The sequence below is a fragment of the Excalfactoria chinensis genome, chromosome 18 (genome assembly GCF_039878825.1).
Source record: "Excalfactoria chinensis isolate bCotChi1 chromosome 18, bCotChi1.hap2, whole genome shotgun sequence".
NCBI lineage: Eukaryota > Metazoa > Chordata > Aves > Galliformes > Phasianidae > Excalfactoria > Excalfactoria chinensis.
Genome location: NC_092842.1, coordinates 98,628 through 122,784, shown reverse-complemented (window position 1 = coordinate 122,784; position 24,157 = coordinate 98,628). Strand labels below are relative to the sequence as shown.

The 24,157-nt window shown below is 51.8% G+C and overlaps 2 protein-coding genes across 4 annotated transcripts; one reads left to right on the top strand and one right to left on the bottom strand.

Annotated features, from left to right (window-relative positions):
* Positions 1-781: 781 nt before the first annotated feature.
* On the bottom strand, positions 782-11,527 carry SAPCD2 (suppressor APC domain containing 2). The gene is made up of 6 exons (XM_072352740.1): positions 10,946-11,527; positions 7,463-7,596; positions 4,642-4,788; positions 3,764-3,865; positions 3,090-3,212; positions 782-2,647 (listed from the first exon to the last, which is right to left on the bottom strand). The coding sequence occupies exons 1-6, from the start codon at positions 11,463-11,465 to the stop codon at positions 2,519-2,521; spliced, it is 1,155 nt and encodes a 384-aa protein (XP_072208841.1). The 5' UTR covers positions 11,466-11,527; the 3' UTR covers positions 782-2,518.
* A 1,470-nt stretch (positions 11,528-12,997) lies between these two features.
* Positions 12,998-24,088, top strand: UAP1L1 (UDP-N-acetylglucosamine pyrophosphorylase 1 like 1). Of its 3 annotated transcripts, XM_072353149.1 has the most exons (10): positions 12,998-13,402; positions 16,137-16,341; positions 17,365-17,540; positions 18,270-18,442; positions 18,669-18,865; positions 19,387-19,527; positions 20,970-21,155; positions 21,906-21,972; positions 22,256-22,313; positions 22,636-22,737. In XM_072353149.1, exons 1-9 carry the CDS (start codon positions 13,129-13,131, stop codon positions 22,298-22,300), a joined length of 1,464 nt encoding a protein of 487 aa, XP_072209250.1. In that variant the 5' UTR covers positions 12,998-13,128; the 3' UTR covers positions 22,301-22,313; positions 22,636-22,737. The 3 variants fall into 3 exon arrangements, with proteins under 3 accessions (XP_072209250.1, XP_072209247.1, XP_072209249.1); XM_072353146.1 differs by lacking the exon at positions 22,256-22,313 and having other exon boundaries at positions 22,636-24,088; XM_072353148.1 differs by having other exon boundaries at positions 22,256-24,088.
* Positions 24,089-24,157: the final 69 nt, after the last annotated feature.

The window sequence follows — 24,157 nt, the reverse complement described above, 5'->3', positions numbered from 1 at the left end:
CCCAACAGGGGCTTCCTAGTTCCCAGGGCTTCCCTGCACTGAGCAGGCCCAGGGCCAGCACAGTCTGGACAGTGTACAGGATGTTCCCATGCAGTCAGGCAGGCCCAGCACCAGGGCAGGGGCAGAGCTGCCCTGGCTCCGCACACAGAGGAGCATTGAGCAGAGACAATGATCCTCTCTTTGCTTTAAAAGACCTTTTGGGCTTCACATCTTAGCAAAAACCGGGGTATTTATGGCAATTATCACTCCCTCCTTGCCCTGTCTGGGACTTGTGGCTGCCCCACTCACCACTTGAAAAGAGCCGCTGCAAAGATCACTCTCCCAAGCACAGGAGGGCTTTGGCTCAGATCCTCATGCACAGCTCTGTTCCCACACCAGATGGAGGCACAGACAGCTCAGCTGCAGAGCACAGAAATGCAGGTTGGCTCCTACAGGGTGCAACAGCATCCCAGCTGTACTGCAGGAGGGCACTGCTCTACACCAGCACCTCCTGAGCAGAAGCCTCACAGCACAGCTCCTGGAGGAGCAGCCATAGGCTCCAAGGGTTGCAGGGCATGAGTGATTTGTAATCCCATTGCACAGCAGTGAGGAAAGGCCAGGAGTGACCCCAGCCCAACAGCACAGGGATGCCCAGAGGGAAAAGAAAAGGGCATGGGAACATGACCCACCAGGCTCCTCATGGCTGTTCAACTTCTACTCACCTGCAGTCCCTCCAGATAAGATAGGCAGGAACTGTAAGGCTTGCAGCAATTGATGACTGATTCAGTCAGAGACAGAAGGATAAATTAAATAGACCACCCCACTTTATTATCTCTAAAGACAGGTTACGAGGAAAGTCACTTTTCATTAAGCCTCAGATAAAACAGGTACCGGACACCAGAGGTGGCATCATGATAGGAACGGCAGGCACGGATGCCCAGGGGATAACTAACACCCTACTCTGGCAGATAGGGGATGTGACTCGCCTTGGCCTTGATCTTCCTCCCTCTCCCTTGTGCTCTGCTGATCCCCGCTCTGGCAGCAGGTGCAAGAAATGAGCAGGGACTGAACACCATGCAGTGCACATCAGGTCAAGGTCAGCCTCAGAGTGGTACAAACCACACTGGACGGGTAAAAGGATCTTCTCAGGAGTGAGCAAGGAGTTGGTCTGTGCGGTTCCCAACCTAACACAGCTGAAACTGGCACAGCAGGGCAGGCCCAGCACTTTTTGCCCAGCTTGGTGCATTGTGCCACTGCACTGAGCCAGAAGTCTGAACACAAAACAGTGCTGAAGGGCCAGAGCTGTGCTGTGTGGGGATTCCCACCGATCACCTACAAAAGTACCATGGATACAAAGTAAAAAGTCACACTGGAAAATATCACTCGGGTCAAGACCCATCATTGGACTGCATGGAAAGGAAGAGGTATCCCAAGACACATCAGTCTAACACGACCCGTGCTTACACCACCACCCCAGAAGAGCTGGACAAGGGTGCAGCTCACACCCAGAATGGGTGGTCTGCACATACCACCAGGTCAAGCAAAGCTGCCATTTCTCCACTAGGAGATGTGCAAAAGAAAGAGACCATCAGCCTCTTCTCCATCACCCAAATTCACTTAAACAAGAAAACAAGTCCTAAAGCCCCACTGTGAAATCAGGCTCATGCTGACATGCAAGACATAACCTCTGCTTTTAAAGTCATCATGAAAAAAATATAAGTCTGGCAGTCATTAGGAAATGTTTGCCAGGTCAGGAAGATAAAGAGAGGTAGAGGTATCTGCCTCAATCTGCAAGCAGCCCGAAAGAGCAGCTCAGAGGTACAGGTTACCCAATCCAGGTCTATGGCTCACCAACTACAGGAGCCTACAAACGTGTAAACAGCAACTATGGCATCACTATGGCAAACTGGAAAGGATTATTCCAGGAGGGGCATCAGTTCAGGCACTGCCATAGCCCAATCTGGTTCCACTGGCAGGCAGAACACAGGCAGCAGGGAGGAACTAAGCACACTCCATTACAGATTTTCAATCCCATCCTCTGACAGAGGGACAAGCAGCAGAAAGGATGCCCTCCAATGGCCAAGCTTGCCTGGGAATGCCAGATGGAATTTTAAAGATGCAGCATCTTTCTTTAAGAGCAGCCAAAATTCAGCCTAGGTCAGGCTCAGGGTACAGCAGCTCTCCCCCACTTCTCCCCATTCACACAGTAAGAGCAGCAGCCTTATGCTACCTGACACACTGGGGGGTCAGGGGGTGGGAGAGCAGTCAACTGCAGTCAGTTTAGAATAGGAGCAGCTTGTGAAGAAACACTGCCAGCCACGTGAAGCAGCACGGCAGGGAGAGGACTGCCAAGGCCTGACCAAGCAGGGTCAGGGAAGCACTGTCCCCAGTTTCCTCCCACTGAGACACTATGGGCAGTTCCAGGCCTCCATAGGCCTTGAGATGAACACCTGAACAGAATGGTTTTAGAGCAAGAGCCCCAGCCCACCAACCCCCTGGAGAAGCTCGATACGGCGCCAGGAGTGTTGGGAGACAGGTGCTAGATGAAGGTGGAGTCCAGCTGGCTCATTTCATGATTGCTGCGGGCACGTGCCTCAAAGAGCTGCTTGATCAAAGCAGATTTCTCCTGTTCCAGCTGGGTGATGCGTTCACTCTTGTCAGTGACCTCCTGCATTGGAAAGAGATAAATGCTGCTCAGAGCTCTGTGCTGTGCCCAAGGTCCCCGTGATCTGGGCCAGGCTCAGATTCTCTGCGCTCCCTGCAACCCAAAAGCACCATCTGCAGATGTCAGAACTTAAAACCCCTGCAGTGAGTCTACCCAGGCAGAGGCATCCTTAGCATCTGCATCCTCTTGTAGTCTTCACCTGTCACAGTCTTTTCTCTACAGCAGGCCCAATGAGGTCCACATCCACTGTCCCATACCCAGCAAACAGCCCAAGCCCATCGCATGAGGGGCATTCAACTGTGAGAGGGAAGGGCTTGAAGTGCAGCCCATGGAGCATCTCCAGGATGACCACGGTTGGCCAAGCTGAAGGATCACTTTCCATGGTCACGTATTCTTTCTCTGATGGTTCCTTCTCAGCATTCTCCTCCCCACCATCCCTGCTCACCTTGGTGAGAAGCCGATTTTGCTCCTTCAGCATGTTGATGGCCTGCTGGGTACCTGCTGAGGCCGGGGATGCTGCAGGGGCAGCGGGGGCCAGTCTGCTCAGTGCTGGGCTGGGGTCCCCTGGCTGTGGAGAGGATGAAGGGAAAGAATGAGACAATGACCTTCTGGTGGCTCTCCTTCACCTACTGCTGCAGCCAGAAGCTGTTTCAGTGGCACAAGGGGAACTAATGGGTTGGGAGCTGAGAGAAACCCAGCATAGGATTAAGATCCACCAGTACAGTCAGCACGGGCCAATGCAGTGTCTCTAGAAATGCTATTCCAGACAGACATGGAAGCACTCCTTGCAGCGTGTCCTGCTCCTGCAAGGAGCCCATGCAGCAGCCAGGACACTCAGCTCTAAGAGGACCAACTCAGCACCTCAGCAGGATGCTTTCCCTATTCGCATGCAAAGATCTACACCTTCAGGGGGATCTTCTTTAGGTTTCCAAATGCCTTGAGCACACTCCAGCCAGGACGAGATGCACATCCTTCTTCACCCATCTTGGCAACAGAGCCAAGTCACCTCTCTATAGCCTGGGGAAGCTCTCGTAACCCATATACCAGCTCAGCTGCCTGCACAAGGGCATGCACCTATCTCACACAAGTGACTGCAAGCCACTAAGGCGTTGTTCTCACCTTGCCCACAGCTGTCAGGAGGTCACCCAGGCAGCGGTTCACCTCCTGCAGCTTTGGGATCAGGCGTCCCAGGTGGCTCTGGCTGCCATCAGGGAGAAAGTCCTGGAAAATGAGGTGAAAGAGGCCAGATGTTACTTCAGTGCCAGCTTCCAGGGAATCATGCTGCCCAATGAGAAGGCTCAGTGGCTGTCCATCCTGCAGCTCTCCCCACACCTCCCAGCACCAGGGCACTGCTCCATTCCCACATCCCAGCCCCACAGCCTCACCAGCACAAAGCCCACACAAGCCATGAGATGCATATGCAATTAGATGACACAGGATGCATACTGCCTCACAGCACAGCCAGCACGAGGGCCAAGGCTGTGGCTGTTCTGTTGGGCTGGGATCCTGATGCTGTATGCAGGATCCTGTGAGTGGGGCTGGCCAGCTGTGCTGAGGGTGCATGCTGGCTCAGATCCCTCTCAGCAGGCTCAAGGGAGAGCCCCGTGGCTGGCATGTGAGCAGCAGAACATCCCAGTCAGTGGGGAAGGGCCAGTCTTACTGCATAGGTCATATTTGCCTGGAAAAGCTACTGCCATGAGGCCAGGCCTGATCCCATCCTTGCAACTATGTCTCAGCTCTGCACCACGTGTGTGGATAAGATCTCCCATAGAACAGAGGGACCCTGCTTGCTGCCTCTCCTCCTCTTCTGCTTGGGGTGGGGGGCTGCTCCAATTCCCCCCACACATCTGTGATCCCCAGGCCAAAAGTGCGAGCACACACAGACAGCATAGCAAGGCCAATGCCACATGCAACAAGATGTCCCAGCCCAGTTAGTTCTTCAAGCCCACAGACTCTCCCAAGCTGATGAGCATTCCCAGAACAAGCCCCAGACTCACGCTGCTGGTTTTGTTTTTCCCCAAGAGCCTCTGGCGTTCTTGCATGAAGTGGATGTGCTGGTGGTACCACTCACGGGCACGCTCAACCATCTCCAGACCCTGAAGCAGGAAATCCTTCTCCTGTTCCAGCTCCTTCATATGCTTCAGCTGCAGGACAGAGTGCAGACACGTTACTCTCTCCTTATCCAAGCCAAACACTCAGAGAAGCACTGCCTGGTCAGCTCCTCACCCAACAGATAGACGAGGATGTACCAAATGTTCCTTGAGATGGCAGAACTTCCCCATCCTCATAACAGGAGCCCCACACACCAGCCACCCCATAACACCAGGGCTGTTATTGCTCTCTCTTCTCCTGGAAATGCTGTTTACAATACAGCAACAACACACACACAGGCTCAGACAGACAGAGGAACATACCCACAGGAAGAACTGCAGAGCCTTCGTACTGCACAAGCTGTTGCTGAGGGGCATGAAGAAGGTGCTGTATGTGGCAAGGACCCCCATCCAGCTCTGGCTGCAGCCTGCTACTGCCTGTCCCATCCTGATCCCACCTGACTTGCTGGTCAGCATAGAGACGGGAGGAAGGGGCAGCAACCCACTGAGCAGGGGGACATCAGCAGTTCTGCTGGCAGCAGGGACAGCAGGATGGGATATAGCAGCTCATGCAGGGCCAGGACAGGGAGGTGGAGTGGGCTGTGGTAGAATGGGAGGGGAGAGTGTCATGCCCTGGGCTGCCCACAAATTAAAGTGCTCAGCCTCTCACAGGCCTCATCCCAACTACCCTAAGGCCATGGGGAAATGGGGCCAATCAATAGACAGTGGAAAAACAAAAAAACAAACAAAACACCATCTGAACAGGCACCAGCTGTCCATCTTAAAGCATCCCTGGGCTGCAGCACAGCCCCCAAACCTCTACCTTGCTGATCAAGCTTAACAGGTCTTATTGTGTTCATAGGCCAAACAGACATCAGTCCATCAGTCCTTTCTACTCCCACTCCTCTGGAAATGGGGCAAATTAGCCTAATCACAGCTGTGCACCCTGTCTCTGCAGGGCCAGCATCTTCCCAGCTCCAGGGAGGATGGAAGCAGGCAAAAGCACTGTTCTGCACACAAACTCAATCCTTGATACATTCAAACCTGCCCCAGCTGACTCTGCATACTGAAATGTGGAACTGGCACCCAAACGTTTGTGCCCTGGTGCTGGGGAAGGCTTCCTGGGATATGTTTGTGCCAAGCATACCTCATCTCTGAGAGGAGGAGCACAAAGGCAGTGCAGCACTTGGATATTAAAGGGGGTGGAAGGAAGAAATGTGGGATAACTGCCTCCCATATCCCCCATGGCAACTAAGCAGTGTAGTGAAACAAAGGTAAGAGTAATACTAGCCCAAAGCTACAGCATGCATAGCAGTCCCAGGAACAAACAGCAGCTCCCAGCAAAACAGCCTGGCCACCAAAACCCTTTCTCACCAGCACCAGGAAGGAAGTGGAGCTGATGGAGCACTGCCACCTCTGCTGCACTCTGGCCTGGAGCTGCATGAACACACAAGAGCCCTGCCAGAAGAGGAGGGCATCCCCTCCCCATCCTGAGGAGCAGAGGGAGCCCAACCCCAGGCAGGCACATCCACAGTTATTGCCTTTTGCCAGCACCACTCAGCTGAGACCCTCTCAGTCTGAGAGGAAATGAAAGAACCAGCCCTTTGCATTGCAGCAAGCCTAGCAGACTTCTTCCCACATGTGCATAATCCAACCCTTCCCAGGCAGGTCAGACCAGGCCAGGAAACAGAGCATGTTATATTTCCCAAAGCCAGCACAGTTCTGCAATCGATGCTGCACAAGGACAAGCTACACAGCCTGCCAGCTGGCCCAGAACAGGCAGCGAGTGACACCAGGGTGCGAAAAGGGGAAGTGCAGATGTGAGAGCTGCAGCCTTGCCAGCAGCTCCAGAGCCATGAGACAAAGCAAGGAAGGTTGGACGATCACTCATCCTACAGATGAGGTCCTGGCTCTCATCCCAATCAAATTTTGCTTGAGCTTGTGAGCAATACACCCAGTCAGCTTCTGCATTCTGCTTGGGAGCGGAACAGATCCCTTGGTCTGGGTAACATGATCTAAGCCTCTCCACTAAGCAACAGAGAGAGAAGCAGATCACTTGGTTCCAGGTTTTCCAGCCAAATTCAGTTCAGATTTCTCTGCAAAAAGTCTCTCAGGAGCCATGAGGATCAACACGCTAGAGCCCAGACCCACGTCATCTAGCAGAGGTCACAACACAAGGCCCTTTCCTTGTGCTCTGTCCACTTACTGGTAGAAGGGAAGCCTGCAGGGCTGACTTTGGCTGCTTGGGGTCCTCAGGCCGCAGCACAGCATGCCTCAGCACCACCAGTCACCAGCACAAGGCGCATGTGACTTCTGGAGTGCTTGAAAGGCCCAGAGACTGATCTACTGAGACCATTGCAGCACTGGGGCCTCATCCTAACACTGCAAAACTTTTCCCTTTCCTGGCCCAAACTTTTGCCCATGGAGAAAGTGTTTGACAGCACACATGCCAACTCCATTGACTGACCTGGCTCTTGGAAATATGTACCTCCTCCTTCCCCTGAACGTTTCAAGAAGCAAAATACCTCAGAAATAACTGCATGGCCATCATGTACATTAACAAAGCTTTGTAACAGAAACACCAGGATCTTCCTGACATCCAAAGATCCTACAGCTCCCATGTGCAAGGTGGACAGGAGAGAGCAATAGCCCATAGCACTCATATCAGCTTGGATCTCTGCAATATCCTCACTTGGGGCAAGAGTCCATGACAGGGCTGTTCTCTTACCATGCCAAAGTCCACACCATTGGCAATAGTGTGTCTCCGGTGTTCTGCACGTCCCCTCTGATGTCTCCGAACGTCCCCAGGTCCGACATGGCCACCATCTCCCTGGGACTGCCCAGCAGACTTTACATCAATACCTGTAACAGAAGAAAGCATAAGGGCACCACCTGCTTGCAAAAGAAACCTCCCCACTGTGCCTCCGTGGGGCTAATCTGCAAGGCACTCCTGCAAGCCAGCCAGGCAGGGAGCAGCTGAGCAAGCACCAGCCCTGGCATCTGCTAAAAAATATTTGTACAGGCAAGACAGACCACAGTAATTTCACTTGGTTGGGCCAGGCATGCAAGTGCCCTCTGTGGTCACCTTCTGAATAGAGCAGGCAGCCTCCAGGCAGTGCTGCTTCAGTCTCAGCACAACCAAACCACCAGCGACACCGCCTGCCCTGGCTCTGTCCTCACAGGACCCCTGGCTCCCACTCAGGCAGCACAGGCTCTGCCGAGCACTCATCTCCTGAAGGCAGTCTGCTTGGTGATGGACTCAGCCACACAGGTGCTCCCTTGGCCCATTTGCATCAGCTGCAGCAGCCTGGCAGCACCAAAGAACATCAGGAGTCAGCTCCATCTCTGGACATGTCAGCTCTCACAAGGAGCTTGCTCTAGAGGTGACCATGAAGAGCAGACCAGCTCATTTCAGAGCAAACACTTTCCTTCCCCACTCAGATATGTGTTTGCTGTCCAAGAAGGTGATGCACACCAGAAGCCCCCGTGCATGTGGTCTTAACACAGAAAATTTGTCTCCAGGGTTTCCAAGATGTTATTAAAATCTCAACATCCTATTTCTCAAAAGGCCAATCTACTACAAACACATGACACCAGTTCAAATCCACACGTAACCTACTTCTGCAGATTAAGTTCATGCTGGCAGGTTTTGGGCAGGATCAGATGCCTCCTGCCAGCTCTGGATGACTGTGTGCTGAAGCAGGTATGGGCTGAGCACCTGCCCAAGTCCGCACGTCCCCTGTGCTCCACACCCTGCCAGAAAAGGAGCCCTGCAGCCACATCCAAGCCAGCTCAGCCCTGTGTTTCTGGACACGCTGTCAGAGCACTGCCCTGCTGCTAAGCACCATGGCACCAAGGCACCCAGAGTGCAGCTAGCACCCTCTGTTAACGTGCCTGGGCAGCAGGCGTGCTGCACTCCCTACTCACTCCAGGCCCCTGCTGCGTGTCCAGCAGAGCCTGCCTTGTGCTCATCCCCTCTCTCCTGCTGCTCCCTCTGCTCTCTGGTCACAGCTTTTTGCTTTCTCGAAGAGTTTCTTTCCTACCCTGAATTCTAAACAAGAAGCAGAAAATAGTAGCAGGGAGGTAGGCAAGGAGAAGCAGGCAGCAAGACAGCTGCAGAGCACATCTCCCTGACACTGCTGCCCACATACCTCCCAGGCACCCCCACCCATTGCAGTTCTCTCCTCCAACCGGCCAGGCACGCGCAGCATGCTCTGTAGTGCAGACAGGCAGGACAGACAGGACTGAGCAGGGTGTGAGGTCTGTACAGCTGTCAGCAGGGCACACAGATGCAAAGGTGCACAATATGGGGCAGGAGAAGCGAGCTGATGCTGCAGGAGTCACCACTCATCTGGAAGATGAGCCCAGCTCAAAGGAGGGGGCTGAGAGGCAGAGAGATAGGAGAACTGCACAACTGCAAGGGTGTCTGTGCTGCCAGAATCTATTAGTTCAGAAACAGGAGTGGAAGTGCGCTCACAGCAGCAGCCAGCAACATCCCAGCAGCAGTGCAGCTGCACACTCACCTCACTTAAACCATTACTGTGCTACTTCAGAAAGGTACCGGGGTGGCACACAAGAAGTCCTGCTGCTGGTTCATCATAGCATCCTGCTTCTCTTACCATCAAGAGCTCCAGCACAGACAGGTCTCTGGCATCTCACTTAACACAAAGTCTGACATCACTCACTTATCTGTTTTGCCAGATACCTTTGATTTCAGACACCAGTATCTACCTGGGAGGAACAGCTAAGACAGCACAAGCAGCACAACTGAACACATGTTCTCCTGAACCTGCAGCACAACCAGAATGGGAAAGTGGAAAATGGAACACTGAGCTGCTGAACCAACCTGGAACTTGGGACTGTTGGTGTTTGGGACTGACCCAAAGCTTGTGCTCTGCAGCTCTCATCTGCTCAGTCTCAGCTAGTGAAGAGCTCTCAATCTGATGATGACTTATCAAGGAGGATTTTACCTTTCACGCAGGTTTTTTTCCAGATTTAGATTCTTAATGCTAAAACAAACAAAAACCAGTCTGCTTAACAACAGTCCCCTGGGAGAAGCTCCTGTGGTTAACCTGAAAGCAAAATGAAAAGCAGAGAATCTCTGGGACATTTAACATTCCTTCTCCACCTTGCAGAAGGAACTGGTAAGGAAAGGGTGGGGAAGGGAAGGGAAACCAGCTTGGGCACCTTTTTGAGGTAAAGGAAGGCACTGTGCTCAAGTGTTGAAACAGCAAAACACCAAGTTTTCACACAGAACTCTGTGTCAGGAGATTTCAGAGCACTGCACAGGAGCAGCCGGGAGGTCCTGTATTCCTTATGGCATTCCCTTCACACTGGCAGCTAGTCAAGAGGTCAGTGAAGGAGTCTTCCCAATGGAGGGGAGAGGTGCTGGGAGCAGTGCTCTCCCTCTCCTGCCTCTGTCAGCCCCCAGATCCCACTGGTCTGTCAAAGTGAACCACTGTTGAGCTATCAAAAACCACGTACCTCCTTATATGCTTCTACCCTCCACCCATCCAGCTGGCTGAACGGCTCTCAATACAAGTCTCCCCAGCACTGTGCAACACAAGGAAGGAGGCAGATACCCTGCAGTGGGTTCCATAACAGCCTGCAGCCACGCAGGACAGACAGCATGACCTGCTGACAGCTCACTGAGACAGAGCAGGAGCAGATTGGCACAGTGGCCTCGGATCCAGGGAAAGGGCCCGGGGGCAGTACTGAGTGCTGAGTGCTGCTGGGCTCTGCCACCGACCGCAGCACCGGGCTGGCAGCAGTTTGCTTCTCCATCGCAGTGCCCAGCAGCTCCGACTGAGGATCAGATCCACCCCACATGGAGGTCACCTACAGAATCGGTGCCAGAGGACAACTCCGGACATGTTACTGCAAAGCCCTTAATTCTTCTTGTCACCACTATAAACAGACAAGCACCCACACGAGGAGAACTGCAAAGGGAAGAACGAGCCTGGGAAAAGAGCAGGATTTGCAAACAGCACGCTCTCCATTCCGGTTTATCTGGAGCTTGAAACAAAGCCCACGGAAGCCAAAATAAAAAGCAGCAGCGACTCCTTAGAGTCCCACACCAGGCCCGGGGCAAGAATTTGCCGCTGTTTTAAATGCCAGAGGAAGAACAGGTCGGTGCCGCTTAGGAACCGGCCCGCCCACCCCGCCGCTCCGGCAGCCCGACCCAGCCCGGCCGGGGGTCCGTCCCGCTCACCTCGGCCGCGGGGCTGCCCCTGGCTCGGCTCCGGCTCGCGGTGTCCGCCGCTCTGCCCGCGCCGCTCTTCGTTGCCGTGCGGGCTCGGCAGCTTCTCCAGGCTCCGCGAGGAGCTGACGGCGGAGCCGCGGCCCCGCTCCTTGTCCCGTTCCTTGTCCCGTTCCTTGTCCCGCTCCTTGTCCCGCGGCTCCCCGCGCCCCGGGGCTCTGCCCTTGCCCGGGACTCCGCCGTCGGCTCCGGGCAGCGCGGCGCGCAGCCCCAGAACGAAGCGCTCGAAGGTGAGATACCCGCTGGGCGGCGCCGCCCTTCGCAGCCCGTCCAACACGCCGGCGGGCAGCTCGCGGGCCTCGGCGCCTTGCCAGCGGGACTCGATCTCCTGGAGGTGCACGAACCCCCGCCGCCGGTCGTCCAGGATGTCGAAGAGGGTGCGCAGGCTCTGCAGGAAGGCCCTGGGCAGCCCCTCGGTGCCGGCGGGGAGCGGCCCCGGGGGAGACGGCCGGGACCCGCGCTCCGGAGCCATCGCGAGCGCCGCCGCCGCGGCCCGGAGAGTTACCGCCGCCCCGCAGCGCCGCCCCGCCCCGCCCCGGCAGCGCGCTCCCATTGGCTGGCGGCGGGCGGCGCCTCGGGCCCATTGGCTGCGGGGGCGGCCGCGGGTTTGAGTTTCCGCGCGGCACGAGGCGGCCCCGCGCTGGGTTCGCTCCTCCCCGCGGGGTCCGTGGGGCCGCCCCGAGCTGGGAGGGACCGCCGGGCCCAACCCGGCCCAGCCCGGCCCAACGCGGCCCCGCGCAGCACCAGCCGAACCGCAGCCCTGCGGCCGAGAGCGGCGTCCCGGCGCTCCCTCAGCTCCGGCAGCTCGGGGCCGTGCCCGCCGCCCCGGGAGCTGTGCCGCGCCCTGCTCCGTGGGGACAGTCGTTCCCCAGCCCCACCTGAGCCTCCCCCTAATAGATTCGGGCCGTTCCTTCGGGCCGTGTCGCCGTCACCAGAGAGCAGAGATCGGCGCTGCCGCTCTGCTCCCTGTGGGAAGCTGCAGGACACCACGAGGGCTTCCCTCAGCCTCCTCTGGGCTGGACAAACCGGGGGATCTCAGCCATTCCTCGCACACATCACTCCATCTTCACAGCCGCTTCAGGGTGTTCTGGAAGTCCTTCCCTGCTTTTCCATCCCCACGGCTCTCACGCTGCCTGCTCCCATCCCTCCGTCTCTGCCCGTGGCTGCTGGCTTGGCCGTGTGCTGGGTTGGCAGCTGCTGCCCCCCTGCCGTGTGGTGTAAGGGAACGGTGTGTTGACCTCTGCCTGCAGACATTCCCTGCAGGAGAGAGACCCATAAAAAGCAACACCGGTTTGAGCAGTGCTATTATTTTAACAGGCACAAATCCTCTTTTCTCACAGCACAGGCCTTCACCTGCTGCTCCTGTTGCTGTAAATCTGCTTATTGCCCAGCAGAACTAGGACTCTGCTACCTGTGCTCAATGGGCACTGTCTTATGGTGACAGGCAGCCTCTGACAGGGACAGGGCTCTGTGCCCATTGGGTTTCGTGTGTTTCTGAAGCTGAGATGCCCACCTATCTGAACAGGAGTAGGGGTGCACAGCCTTAGCGAGGTTGGTGAGTGCACATTCTTCTCCTGGGAAGCTTTCTCAGCTCACTCCCTGGGATGTCTGCCTCTTCCACATCAAGGACACTGTAACCTTGTGGAAAGTGGAATGTGTCCCTTTGTAAGCAGGGAGATCTGAACACCTTGCATTTCCAGCCGCTCCAGAGCTATCACGTGAAGCCGGGGACTGGAAAAGAGGGTAACATTGCTCCCATATAACTGGAAAAGAGGGTAACATTGCTCCCATTATAAGAAAGCGAAAAAGGAGGCCGTGTGCTGTGCTGAAATAATGCTGAGCGCTTGCTGCTCCGTGTCATCCTTGTCAGTTTCCCGAGCTCGAAATTCCCGGCTCCTCCGGCATCCCCGGCGGATGCACGCCAACAGCCAAACGCCTTTCCCTGCAGCAGGCGCAGACGCCGACAGCGTCGTGCCCCGCAGGGCCGGGAGGGAGGCGCGGGGAGGAAGTAGAGGAAGAGGGAGAGGAAAAAGGAGACGGAGAGGTGGCTCGGGGGCCGAGCAGGGAAGGGCAGCCTCCCGGCCCCGCCCAGCCGCTTCCCGGGACCGTCGCGGCCGCGCGGCAGCGCTGCGAGGATGGAGCCGCCCGAGGAGGTGCGGGCGCGGCTGGAGCGGGCCGGGCAGGGACACGTCCTGCGCTTCTGGGCCGAGCTGGACCCGGCTCAGCGCGCGGAGCTGCTGGCCGCGCTGCCGCCCTGGCTGGGAGAGCACTGCCGGCTGGCGGCGGCCTGCGCCCGGCAGTGGGAGCACCTGGAGCGCCTGGACGGCCGCGTGGAGCCGCTCCCCGCCGCGCTCCTGGGCAGCGCCCGGCACTGCGGCCCCGCCGCGCTGCAGCTCTGGGAGGACGAAGGTGAGCGGGGAGGGGGATCGCCGCCGGGGGAACGGACGCGGGGCTCGGAGCGACTGCAGGCGGTGCCCACCGGTGCCGGTCGGCCCGGCGAAGAAGCGTTGTCTCTAAAAACGCTGGGTTTTGGTGAGGCTGCGAGGCTGCAGCTGTTGCTGAGGTTGGCAGGAAGCAGTTGTCAGGGGGTACTCATGGTCACGGCGCTTGCACAGCGGAGCGCCGCAAATAGAGAGCGTCGTCTGCCCGTGAGCCGCCCCGTGCTGCCCTCGCGAGCCGTGCGCTGCCATCCCCGGCGCTGCTCGTGACGGCGGTGCCCCGGTAGGTCTCGGCCGAGTCCCGGCTCAGCGCTGCTGCCAGCGAGGCAGAGCTGCGTCACGTCGGGGGAGCGGCCAGCAGCCGGTGTGACGGCTGTGCCTCTGTACCCGTGGTGACTGTCACAGCGTGTGGTGCTGACCTGCAGTGAGGGGAAGATGCTGGCGAGGCAGGCGCTGCAAACAATTAAACACAGCAGCACAGACTGGAGAGGCATGAGGTTGCTGGGATGTGGAACGGCACTGTTTACAGACAGTGAGCATTGCTGCTGGGCCCAGAGCTGCAGCAGAGCACGCACTGTGTTGTGGGCTGCAGCTCTGCTGAGGGCAGTGTGGCATTAGCACAGAGCCTCTGTTCCAGGAGGAAGACGAGAATTTGAAAGCAGAGTAGGGAAGTGCTGACGTGGCAGGTAGTGCAGGAGACAGGAAAGTGTTGATGACAGGAGGAGGGCGGGTGAGCACACACTGGAGGATAGCTCTGCTCTCAGTGTCTTCTGACTTTGTGTGTGTTACAGTTTCTGCATCATCCCTGGTGGCTGCTGAGCCTGGGGCAGGCCTGGCCAGCAGATGGGTGGTTTGTCTGGGGTGCAGAGACTCCTTGTGCCTGGCTAGGCCAGTCCAGCTGGCCTGCCTGCATCCCTCTGATGAGCTGCAGGGCACCGCATGTCTTTCCCTGGTCCATGAAGGGTTGGGCTGGTGGGAGAGGTGGTGCTCAGACCTGGGCTGTGTGCAGTGGGATGCTGAGCTTCCCCCTCCCCGTCATACGTGTATTAAACATCTCGTGTTTTTTTTTCTGAGCGTACACCCTGTTTCTTCTCAAAGCCATGTCCCCTTTTTCTTTACAATATACAGCAATGCTGTTAACAAGTAAATTGATGCAAAATTGAAAGAAAACAAGAGAAAAACGGCTGCAGGCAAAGGAATATCCTGAAGTGGCAACCATCTGCACAGTCCTGACCCACAGCTGCCAGTGAAGACATGGGGCTGTGTGGGCAGAGGAGTAAATTTTCCAAACGGAAACAAAAATGCAGAAATAGGAGTCACGAGGTTCCAGGGCAGAAGATCTTTTCTGATGTGTCAGACTCCCCAGATGGGGCCAAGTGGTGATGAGGCAGCTGCCCCACTGCTGGGGCAGAGTTCTTTGGGGTCCAGTGTCAGTTCTGCCTCTTCTCTGGGCTGGCTCCTGGTTAGCAGTCACATTTGTTCCCAGCCAGGTTTTCCAGTGGTGGTGCTGACACATCGCACTGGGCCTTTCTGTACAGAGTCTTCCTGATCCACATAAAGTGGCAGCTGCTGTCTGGGCCCATAGCAGCCATACAGGAGTACCAAGGATGGCTTGGGAGCAGACCTGTGAGGATCGTGCTTGCTGCCTCAGGCTTCAGGATGTCAAATTGAGGAGCAATGAATTTTAGGGGTGGATTGATCTAGGTCAGAGCTTCACAGTTAATTTAACTACTTTACTAAACTAGGCAGCTAGGTCCTTCATCTTCAGCTCCAGGCCAGAGAGGGGCTGGCCCAGCTGACTTGTGCCAGTGTCAGCAGTGAGCAAGGCAAACCATGGGGCTGGCCTTCCTTGCTGCAAGCAGTTCTCACTGGTGGGAATTTGGAACGCCCCATGTGACTGGGACTGTCTGCCAGCACCCTACAAAAGTCACTTGACCCTAAAATCCAGATCACCCTGATCCCTATCTCGCCTGCAGGCCTCTTCTGTTTTCCACTAGGAGAGGGGAATGCAGTTCTTAAATTTCACATCGCTTTGTTCACGAATGTGAAGTGGCTTTTCTATCTAGCCAAGAACCTCCTGAAACTTTGAAACTCCAAGACCCAAGGTGCAGGTTTCCCCCTAGAAAGCTCTCCTAATCCCACTTGTAGCCAAAGGTTGGGCTACAGATCTCTAGAGGTCCCTTCCAACCAATGTTTTGTGATCCTATGAATTCGTAGTGAGCGTAATAATGATTCTGATTTCTTTATAATGCATTGTTTTTGGTGCCTGCGTCTTTTAGTCTGAGTGTTGAAAAGTGTCCCTGTTTTGAACTAGGGCAGCTCTGCGGGGCTTTTTTATACCAAGATACTTCTGAGTCTTGAAAACCCCAAGGGACAGTTGCCCTCACTTCTCTGCATGTCTTTTCCAGGGATGCACAACTTTCCCAGTAAATCATTTCTGTTCTCATGTCCAGTGTGAACATGCTAAGCTGCACTCACAGCTGTTTCCTGTTGTTATGCCATCTGCTGCTTCAGATAAGGAAACGTGTAGAGAGAGGTGATTTGTTTTAATGTGGCATACAGCACCATTTTGCTCTCTGAACTACCAGCAGTTGACATGGAACAGCTTCTGGCTGTTGCCTGAGCTCTGTAGAAAGGCTCAGGAGAAGGGCATGGACTGTCTTTGTGATTCTCACAATCTCTTTGGTTTCTTTCTACTGTTCAAGGTTTGTACCAGATCTCACAGAACAAAGTGGCAGTGCTGCTGCTGGCTGGAGGACAAGGAACCCGCCTGGGTGTGAGCTACCCCAAGGGCATGTACAATGTGGGATTGCCCAGTGGCAAAACCTTGTATCAGATCCAAGCAGAAAGAATCCGCAAAGTGGAGCAGCTCGCTGGCCAGAGGCACCACTGCAAGTGTACCATCCCCTGGTAGGTGGGCTGCCCTATGGGGGTTTTGCTTTGCAGTCTTGTGTGTCTTGTCTTCTAGAAGTGCCTTGACAGGTGCCATGCAGAGACATACCAGGGGAAAGCTCTGACCGTGTGTTCACCCTTAGCCTATAAAGAGATACCATTACAAAATCCCTGTCTAGTCTGGGGCAGGGTGTGGGAAGTATGAAGGAGTGTGTATGTCTTAGGTCTTCAGAATGGCACATTGTTTTACAAGAAGGAGACTGAAGGTGATTCAACTCCAGATTGTATGTTTCTAAAGCTATATATACATGACCTGAATTGCAAATGTATCCATCCCTGATGCTGCTGGAAGGCATCAGCAACATCTGCTGATAATGGTTACAGTTTATCTCCCTTGGGTTGAAGGGACAGCTGGCAGCTGCAGTACCTGGGAGGACAGTATCTACTGTGCTGCAAATATGTAAATCAGTGTGTGTATGAGCTCTAGGCTCTCCTATGCAGACTATGGATACTCTATTGAGCTAGCAGAGGACCACATACACCTATACCAAATTGTTGAAGTGTTTGACAGGTTCGTGATGCTCTCTGCTTTGCAATGGCGCAGCCTCACCTGGAGCAGATGTTGAGTGCCACAGCATAAAGACATAAAACTACTGGAGGGCAACAGAGATGGGAGAGGGTCTAGAAAGGAAAATGTATGAGGAGCAGCTGAGGTCCCTTGGTTTCCATTTCAAACTGAAATGAATGAATCTTTTCTGCCATTCTTTGCGCTCTTTTGGAGTTGTATTTGCAGACGTTTGCACATTTAGGGAAGTGCTTTTCTGTTCTGGGTGGAGCTAAGGCTGTGGGTAGGATTGCTCTTGAGTCCTTTTGCGCAGCCTTCCTGGAGGATGGGTTCTGGAGAAGAGGCATGTGGCTGAGCAGCAGAACTCAAGATACCCCGCTGTCTCTCATTTAACATCCTAAGGTTTCCTCCCTTCCGTGTCCCACCTGTAGTTTTTTATTTTTCTTGTTCCTTGCTCTGCACCTGCTCCTACCCAGGTACATCATGACAAGTGAGTTCACGCTGGGGCCAACAGAGAAGTTCTTTGTAAAACACAGCTACTTCAACCTGGATAAATCCAGTGTAATCATGTTTGAGCAGAGGATGCTGCCAGCTGTCACCTTTGATGGGAAGGCCATCTTGGAGGAGAAGGGGAAAATTGCTATGGCTCCAGGTACCTTGCTGTTTGCCCTTATTTGATGCAGTATCCTGTGTTGAAAATACTGTTAGCCATTGTTGGCACCCAGGAGCAGCCCTGGGAGATCATTGTCAATGCCTCTAGTTAGCATGGGAGAGTTCCATTAGGTGTTTTGGGATGGTAATCAAGAACACCTCTGTTTAGTTCTTGCTGGAGTTTTGTCCATGTTGCACGTTTTCTTTTTTTTTCTTTTTTTTTTTTTTTTTTTTTTTTAAATCAAAGTTGGGAATATTGGCAGGATTAGGAAGAGTGTGTCTGCTGCAGTTTTGGACCAGCCTGCGTGGGCAGTGCTGTGTGTATACTCAGTGGAAGAGGCCCCAGGATTCTGTTCCTGGGGTGCTGCTTCCCAGGATGAAGCTGTCAGGCTGTGCAGAAAATCCGCCTGGCTGAAGGCTCCTTTTCAGGGCTGATAGTAAGTCTTACAACACTTCCAACTTTTATAATGCCTCCCTGTGAGGCTGATACCATTAACCCTGCTTTGCAGATGAGGGAACTAGGCTGTGGAGGGAGACAGCCTTGTCTGAACTGAGACTGCATCAGATCTGGAAGTGAAGCCCACTGGCACTGACTCAGCTAGAAAACATTTTCTACTTTGCTATTCAGGAAAATCTGTTTAGTACTTTTAGCCTTTGCTCTGCTAGTCACAAAATAAACCTTGCAAAATCACTAATTAACCAGGTCTTCCTCTTTTCTCCTGCGTTATAGATGGCAATGGTGGTTTATATCGTGCTTTGGTGGATAATAAGATCTTGGATGACATGAAGCAGCGTGGTATCCAGTATGTCCATGTGTACTGTGTAGACAACATTCTTGTCAAAATAGCAGATCCAGTCTTCATAGGTTTCTGTGTTTCCAAAGGAGCAGATTGTGGTGCCAAGGTGAGGTGGTGCTAATGCTGGGCTGATTGTCCACAGAGTTAAGATCTTGGGGGGTGAGCAGAGTTAAGATCTCAGTGTGAGCTTGGATGCGTTCAGATCTCTGCCCAGTGAGGCACTGGAGGATCAGTGTACAGCAATGTCTCGTAGGCCAAATTGTGCATGGGAGTTTGAATATTGTTGGCGTTTTCTTCCCCTTTGTGATAAGCCCTCTGTCCTGTGGCTGCAGGTGGTGGAGAAGGCCTACCCCACAGAGCCTATTGGGGTGGTGTGCCGCATGGATGGGGTCTCTCATGTGGTGGTGGAGTACAGTGAGATCAGCCCAGAGACTGCGCAGCAGCGAAGACCTGATGGAGGGCTGATGTACAGCGTTGGCAATATCTGCAACCATTTCTTCACTGTTGAGTTTCTGCAGACAGTGGCCCAGTAAGTCCAGTTCTGACCCTGGACTGTAGGTACTGTTTTCTTGTGGGGTTTGTTGCTGTGGGAAGATATGAAAGCGATGTAGTTTAAAGGTGTGGGGGCAGTTAAAGGAGACCTGATTTCATTTCTGTCTAATTCTGAGGCAGACAGCATTCCAGAAGAGCTTGATCCCTTTGTGCGAAGGATCTGTTCAATTCCACTTTAGTCCTGGCCAAATAACAGTGCAGGTTACCTTTTCCCCCTCTGTCTGTGATTGCAGCTGTGCACTCCATCACTTTTTGCTTTACCCTATAGTGTCACACTGTGCATTAGAAGTGGAGTGCCCTGGCTGTCTGAGCATGTCATGCAGGTGTCTGAGCTGCTTTGCTCAGTGAAGTGTTTCCTGGACATTACTTCAGGTCAACATCCACAACAGTTGAGATATGACCTGGAGTAGTAATAAGCCATTTCAGCTTCCCAGAAATGTACTTCTTTTTCCAGAGTAGACATGAAGCAAATGAACTTGTTTTTCCTTCTTTTTGCAGAAAACACGAGTCCCAGCTGAAGCACCATGTGGCCATAAAGAAGGTGCCTTACATTGACGAGGAGGGAAATCTGGTAAAACCACTAAAACCGAATGGAATAAAGCTGGAGAAGTTTGTGTTTGATGTGTTCCAGTTCTCTAAGTTAGTGGCAGAAGTGATCTTTTTTTCCCCCTTTTCAATATTTGTTTGAATGATTGTAAGTTGTAGAAGACCTTGACAGGTTGTGTGTAGTTTGTGTTAGAGAGACTGTTGGATCTATCAAGGTATAGTATGGCAGTAACTCTGCAGGCACTAACAGTGCGTTTGGAGTCCTTGTGTGCAGAGCTGGCTTGCTCTGACTGTTCTTTGGGAATCATTCATTGGGAATCGTTAATTCTGCTGAGGATGGTTTGGTTGGCCCTCCCTCTGCTGACCCTAGGAAAGAAAGAAGACAGGAAACATAGAACATAGCCAGCATTTGGTACAATAAGAGCATGTTGGAATGTTCAGATTCTCAGAAATCTGGCCTTTCATAATTGTGGCTTCCATGGCAACTGCAGCTTTTGTTGGGTCTTAGGTGCATGAGAAGCCGAAGCCGGTTCACACCCTTTGTGTTCAGAGAACAAGTTGCCAGAGCCCCCTGGGGATAGGTTGCCATCAGAACTGTAAACGTGGCTTTGCCAAGCACTAAGACATAGCAGAGATAGCTGTGTTATCTCTGTGGTGCTATCACAGCACTTTGTGTTCAGAGAATGTGGACTTCTGATAATTTAGGAATTTACCATAAGTGTATGAATCCTCTTTTCCAAAGCCTAGAATTCAGCAACAAAGATTCTGCTCTAAGCTGAAATTAACAACAACAACAGCAGCAAAAAAGACACCTTAGGCAAACTGAAGTATTTTGTTTGAAGGTAGTGGTTTTGTTTTAAGAGGATTTACTGTAGGTGAAGGAGATAAGGTTTGAACCCTGGTCTTTAGTCCCTGACATGCAGTCTGTAAGGAAACATACTTAAAAGCAAAGTCAGTGTGGTGGAAATAATGCAGAGCAGTGGGTTTTGAAACAACTGCAAGCAGTTACTTTAAGTTTTTTTTCATGTTACTTCATGTACTTTTTTGATAATATGGAACAAATTGCTTGGCAGATGCTCTTTGTGTGTGAAGTACAGAAACATGAAGGTGCTGCTGTGGTTTTATTTGCATTCCCTTTTCTGGTAAACTTCTGTACATACATTTGACTGTATGTCCTTCTATACTGCTTACTCATACCTGGAAACTGCAGTCCTGAGTCACTCCTTGCCCTCAGGCTCCCATGTTGAGCGACTGTTTCTTTGAGCCAGGGGTGCTGTGCTCTGATGTGAAAAACACAGCACTGCCATGTATCTGGGCTTCAGGCGTTGCAACTCATTCTGGTTTTCTGTCATACAGCCCTGGTTCTTATTTGCTTCTCAGATGGGAGGTGGACTTTCCTTAGCGTGACTCTGCCCCAGGCTGTACTGCTTGTTAAAATATATGTGAGCACTTCCCCATGAAAGTTGGTGTTGCATCTTTTATCTGATGGCTAGCTTTGCTTTTCATTATTCTTGTTTTCTCCCCTTTGCTGATAGGAATTTTGTGGCCTTTGAAGTTCTGAGAGAAGAGGAGTTCTCACCATTAAAAAATGCAGACACATCTGAGAAAGACAATCCTACCACTGCTCGGCAGTCCCTCCTGGCCCAGCACTACCGCTGGGCTCTCAGGGCTGGGGCCAGATTTCTGGATGCAGATGGCTGCACGATACCAGAGAAGCTCAGGTGTGAACCTCAGTGATGTTCCCTGCAGCTTCTTTGCCTGTGTCTTCCCAAGCCTGATGGCTGGCTGATGGCATGCACAGTGTGCTCTACAAAACAGAGCATTTATCTGATCACTTGGTATGAGTTCTGTTCAGCCGGCCTTTCCCAAACATCCTCTTACACCTACTGCTCCATTGGTATTGTGAGTACTTTGTGCACAGTACCCTTTGCTTTAACTCTGGCAGATTCCTGCCTTGGGGGTTACAAGTTGACTCCTCCTATAGCAACTTGAACACAGTAAGACAACTGCCTTAGATAGAAGCAGACTTTTCTATCACTCAGGATGTAACCAGCTCAAGGGACTGTAATCTGTAGTCATTCCTACTTCTTCTGATTGTGGTCCCAGTTTTTAAAGCCCAGGAAGAGTCTCAGATGGATATTACAGCAGTTACCAATTCAGACACTTCCTGCACCATGCTGAATGTAAAGCTGCTTTTACTATGTGGGACAATTATTTCATCAACTGTCAGTTTAATAAACCCAGAAGCTGATTGTTTTATTTGAAGCACCTTTTAAAAAGTCATGTAATTGTTTTGATGAGAACCTGCTAATTCTCTTTTGCTTTCATAGTTTATATTCAAGTGGTATCTGATGCATGTGAACATAACAAATGTTGTATCCTTCTGGATGTCTTACTCTTGACAAACATTCAAAGACAACACGCTGTTTTGTAAGCATAGCAAGAAGTTAACCCAGTGTTCTGTTGTTCAGTCTTTCAGGAACCGAAGATCCTCCGGCCGTGTGTGAGATTTCTCCATTAGTATCTTACTTTGGAGAGGTGAGAATGAAATTTTTAAGATATGCAGGAATACATCTGATTTCTTTACAGAAATGAGATTTCTTTAGCCTGTGCTTGCTCAGAAATGGTAAGGTAAAGGGAGCTAGGGTTTGTGTTATATTTGTAGTTCCACCGTGGCTTATCCTTGAGCAGTTTGCTCAGGAATATTTCACGTATCTCAGTTTTAGGAATACCTAAAATGAGATATATAATGAGATGGTGAAGTTTCGTTAGGACTCATTGGTACTTTGAGATTCACTGAATCCTTTACATCTTTGTTAAGTTTCTGTCTGCAGGTAGCTGGCTCACCACAGTTGGTTTCTTATAAGAATAAAACAAAGGTGAGACAATGTGACTTTCTTTGCTAGGACTGTTCTAGTATGAGTTCAGAACACACCTGCCCCATGCCTCACCCTCCTCAGCAGGGCTTGCTCCTGAGGTCCACTGTTCTATAGTTTGTCTGTGCCTCTCATAAACTCTAGTCATATGGCTGAAGTGCTTTCTACCCTCACTGGGGAACAGTTGCTACTGTCTGTCCTTTGTGTGGCCCTTTAACTTGGGGAGTCAGTCATTCCTTGTAAATGTTACAGAGACTTTAAAAAAGTACATGTGATCAATCTGATGTGTTTACAACCTAACCTTACGATTTTCATGCGTTCTCAGGGTCTGGAGAGGTACATGAAGAACAAAGACTTCTGTTCTCCCTTTATACTCGATGAAGACAAAGCAGCAATGCTAGGAAGTTCTTGAAGAGGAGGGAGGACTTCTCCCCCTCAAATCAGATGCGTGTCTGTCAGAGCCATTATAAGAACTGACCCTACTAAACTGTCATATGAAGTGCCTTACGAAAACTTGCTCTGCAGTGTCATGTTGATGCCAGATCCTTGCAGCAGTTGTATATACACATCTGTGCCTACTCACCAGATCCGTTTGGTGACTTTGAAGTCTGTGCCTTTTACCTTGGTCTGTTTTGTAGACAGCGATGTGAATGATGATTAATACTTTCCAGGTACCAGACAGATTTTGTATTTCCTTTCTCAAGTGCATACAAATATATAACAGAGCCAGCTGGAATCTGATCGATCAGCTTTGCATTCATGAAATTAGATCTCTGCAGTGCCTTTTTTTTTTTTTTTAACCCTATTTGTGCTGTTATTATATATATGTATATACATATATTTGCTTGTTTGTATTAAACTGTGAAGAGCTGAAGAAGAATCATTGTGATGCCCCAATCTGAAAAGTATGGAATGACTTTGTGTACCGGACCCTTTCTGTCCGAAGATCAGTTTTTTCTGTAACCCTCTGCTGCTCAGGAGGTGCAGTTCAGCACCATTCCCCCCTGTCCTATCACCACCCACCCTCTTAAACAGACGTTCCTCCTCCTGTTTATACTCTCCCTTCAAGTATTAGTAGGGGAGAAGATGTTTCAGATGAGGCATTTCATGTTTCTGCTTCTACTATAGAATTGCTGATGCTGATATTAAGCATTAATCTTTTATACCATTGTGAAATTCTTTCTGTGAAGCTGTATTCAGAATGCTGAAGAAAATGAAAATAGCTCCGAGAGCAGTTATCATTTATAAGTAGACTTATGTTTTATAGAGAGACCATCTAAATGCCGACGGCAGAATATGAGTAATTAGCCTTTTCTATGTGCAGACCCTCTAACTACAGTTCTGATTACCTCTTGCTGCGTGTGCAACTAGTATTTTGAGTAGAATTTTTAGTATAAATTGAGCATTTGTCTTTGACACTCAGTTCTGTATTTTTTATTGTGCGTTTTTATGGGTCATTTCCATTCCACTCAGTTGAGTTTTGCATCCGAGAACTGATTCATTGTACCTTCGGGAGCATTGCTCATCAGTTCGGGTTGTTTTAAATTGTGCTGTGCTATAAAGAAAGAATATTCTTCTGTTATTTTTAAAATGCTTTTGAAAGTTGAATTATAGCTCACTTTGTGCATGGTTTAGTCATGTGAACGCTGAACTGCTGATATGCTTTAGAGATTGTTTTTAGGAGAGGAATTAGGATGCCGAGTGCCTCGTATATTTTGTTTTGTTTTCCAGAGATTTTTGGACAATTGAGCGTTGTGATAATAAAGATGTTGCTGTGATCTCGACATGTCTCTGTCTTCCCCGTTTGTGAGGCTGTGTCGTGCCTGCAGCCGGCAGCGGCACACAAC

Bases quoted from the DNA above. Each gene is read 5' to 3' on its own strand.
- SAPCD2 (XM_072352740.1), bottom strand. From the start codon at position 11,465: ATGGCTCCGGAGCGCGGGTCCCGGCCGTCTCCCCCGGGGCCGCTCCCC. The intron at 3,866-4,641 runs GTGAGTCTGGGG...CTCATTTTCCAG, and splicing joins GGAAAAACAAAACCAGCAGC to GACTTTCTCCCTGATGGCAG. The intron at 3,213-3,763 runs GTGAGAACAACG...TCCTCTCCACAG, and splicing joins TCCTGACAGCTGTGGGCAAG to CCAGGGGACCCCAGCCCAGC.
- UAP1L1 (XM_072353146.1), top strand. From the start codon at position 13,129: ATGGAGCCGCCCGAGGAGGTGCGGGCGCGGCTGGAGCGGGCCGGGCAG. The intron at 13,403-16,136 runs GTGAGCGGGGAG...CTACTGTTCAAG, and splicing joins GCAGCTCTGGGAGGACGAAG to GTTTGTACCAGATCTCACAG. The intron at 18,866-19,386 runs GTAAGTCCAGTT...TTCTTTTTGCAG, and splicing joins TTTCTGCAGACAGTGGCCCA to AAAACACGAGTCCCAGCTGA.